General features: G+C 32.1%; 1 protein-coding gene across 1 annotated transcript in view; it reads right to left on the bottom strand.

Moving 5' to 3' along the window:
• Positions 1-277: 277 nt before the first annotated feature.
• LOC122249447 (uncharacterized) overlaps positions 278-2783 on the bottom strand; it is a 6649-nt gene continuing 4143 nt past the window's right edge. The window contains exons 2-3 of the mRNA XM_086551454.1: positions 1386-1516; positions 278-1225 (exon numbers count right to left, since the gene is read on the bottom strand). Coding sequence (XP_086407580.1) covers positions 927-1225; positions 1386-1516 — 430 coding nt within the window. The 3' untranslated portion in view covers positions 278-926. The remainder of the gene's footprint in view (positions 1226-1385; positions 1517-2783) is intronic.

The raw sequence follows: 2783 nt of genomic DNA on the forward strand, positions 1-2783 counted from the left end.
GCAGAAACCGAAACTAATTTAGTTTTGAAAATGGGCGACCGATTTGGGTGATAAGTTTTTAATGAATTATGTCACGGATATGATGAATTTAATTAGCCTTGCCCATGTCAAAAGAGGGCTGGGCTCTCTCTCTCAGGATGAAACGCAAACTGACAGTTAATCAGCACAGTTATTTTTATTTTTTTATCTGCAATATCACATATCTATGTATTGTTATATAAGTATAATTCTCAGTAGAGTACGCCCTGAAAGTGAGTGATGAATAAGACAATAGATCGTCAATTATCGATTATTTATTTATCTTATAAGTAGATGCACTCAAGATATGTATAAATAGCCACCATATGGAGCATGAATATTGTCCTAAATTTACCACTTACATGGAAAGTGTGTCGTAGATATCACATGAAAACAACAAGGAGTGAGTCTGATGCTCCTCTTTACAAATCTCGGAACGGAAAGCACCACCGCGTACTTCAGCTCAAGAAATAATCATCCGCGTATTCCTTGGGGAAAACTTACTTTACAGGACCACTTTCTATGTGGTTTTCATAGACGAAATAAAATCAACATGGACTTACAAAAGAGAATCAACATACATGAAGTTCACTAAGAGTAAATGATGAAATCTGATGTAATAACGGAACGTGAACGGGGATGCAAGGATTTCTGGAAGGCGATATGCAACATATGAAATAGACAATTCTACGTTGTAATTGAAAAATCAATCTGCTTGAAGAATTAATGGTGTAGAAAATACAAAAATAATAATAGTAGTAAAATGTGTAAAACTAAATATTTGGAAACGTGAAAGATATCATCAAACAGAGACAGAATAAACTTGACATTTTTTACAACCAGTGAAATATGTATCTTAGTCTCTGTAAAAGTACGAACAACAACACGCCAGCATGGATACGAAAGACCTAACACTCTGGTCGCTCGCAAACAATTTCAATCGAGTGTGAGTCGAGAGAGCTTCGCCGAGCTGAGGGAATCCGCAACTGGTCGGGCGAGCCAAAGGGGGTTTCACGTCCTGTAGGCGAAGATGAAGTAGACGACGAGGCATGCCCACGGCGTGAGGGCGGCGACGGTGAGAAGGACGACCTTGGTTCTGGGCCACCACGGGGCGTTGCGGGGGAGGAGCCGCTGCCACGTCGACGCCTTCTGCTGACCGCACCGACACAAGGCGCCAGTCTCTGCGCAGACGCACAGCCCTTCGTACCTGCGAGGACAGGGGCGAGTATTGCTGAGAGGAGAGCGCGGATGCTGTCTAAATATAAACGATAATGAATATACAATGATATTATGAATTGCCATAGTACATGCCGTGCCTTGATGTCGATATTTTTGGATGGCTAACTAAGGATAAAGGATTAACCTACCTCCTCGCTGCCCATGGTTTGGCCTGCTTCCGAGACGGTGGTTGATGGTGGGCGTGGGCGAGTGTGTTAGGTGTAAGAACGACTGTGGGCTGACCATCGAATAAGTGCTGACAGGATTTGCATACTTGAACCTGATAAAGACAATAATAAATGTTACTAAGTATATGATAATGATAATGATAACAATAATAATGATAATGATGAGGATGATAAAAATGATAATGATATTAATAATAATAATAATAATAATAATAGTATTCATGATAATAATAGTGATCATAATAATGATAATAGGATAATAATACTAATAATGATGATAACAATAATAATGATAATGGTATTAATAATAATGATAGTATTCATGATAATAATAGTGATCATACTAATAATAATAGTGATCATAGTAATAATAATAATAATGATAAAGATGATAACAATAATGATGACGATGATACTGCCACGTCGACGCCTTATCCTGACCGCACCGACACAATAATGATAATAACTAATAAAGATGATTACGATAACGATCATAACAATGATAATGATGATAATAATAAATATGATGAAAATGATAATGGCAATGGTAATAATAATTAAAATGGTAATAATAATGATAATGGTAACAATAATGATAAGGGTAACAATAATGATAATGATGACCATAACAATGGTAACGATAACTATAATAACAATAATGATAATACTAATAATGACAATAATAGCAATAGCAATAATGGTAATGATTATGATGATAAGAAAAACGATCATAATAATGATAAAAAGGATTATAATAATAATTATGATGATAATGATGATGATGATAATAATAATAATAATGATAATAATAATAATAATAATAATAATAATAATAATAATAATAATAACAACAATTATAATAACAATAATGATAATGATAATAATAACAATAACAATAATAATCATAACAATAGTAATAGTAATAATAGTGATAGTTATGATAATGATAATGATGATTATGATATTTACTACTATCATCATTATTATTATCATTATCATTATAGTTATAATTATAATCATTATTATCGTTATCTTTATAATTGTTATCACTATTATCACCATCATCATCATCATCATTATCATCATCATTACAATCATTATCATCATCATCATTACAATCATTATCATCATCATCATTATCACTATTATTATCATCATTATTATCAGCATCATCATTAATATCAATATTGTCATCATTATTACTGTTACTATTATTGTATAACATTATCCTCACTATTATTATTACTATCATTGTCATTATTATCATTATTACTATAATTATCATTACTATTATTATCATTATCACTATAATTTTTTTATCATTATCACAATTATTTTTTATCATCATTACTATTGTTA

This window comes from Penaeus japonicus, unplaced genomic scaffold (genome assembly GCF_977035675.1).
Source record: "Penaeus japonicus unplaced genomic scaffold, GWHDUDI00000001_assembly GWHDUDI00000025, whole genome shotgun sequence".
NCBI classification, from domain to species: Eukaryota; Metazoa; Arthropoda; class Malacostraca; order Decapoda; family Penaeidae; genus Penaeus; species Penaeus japonicus.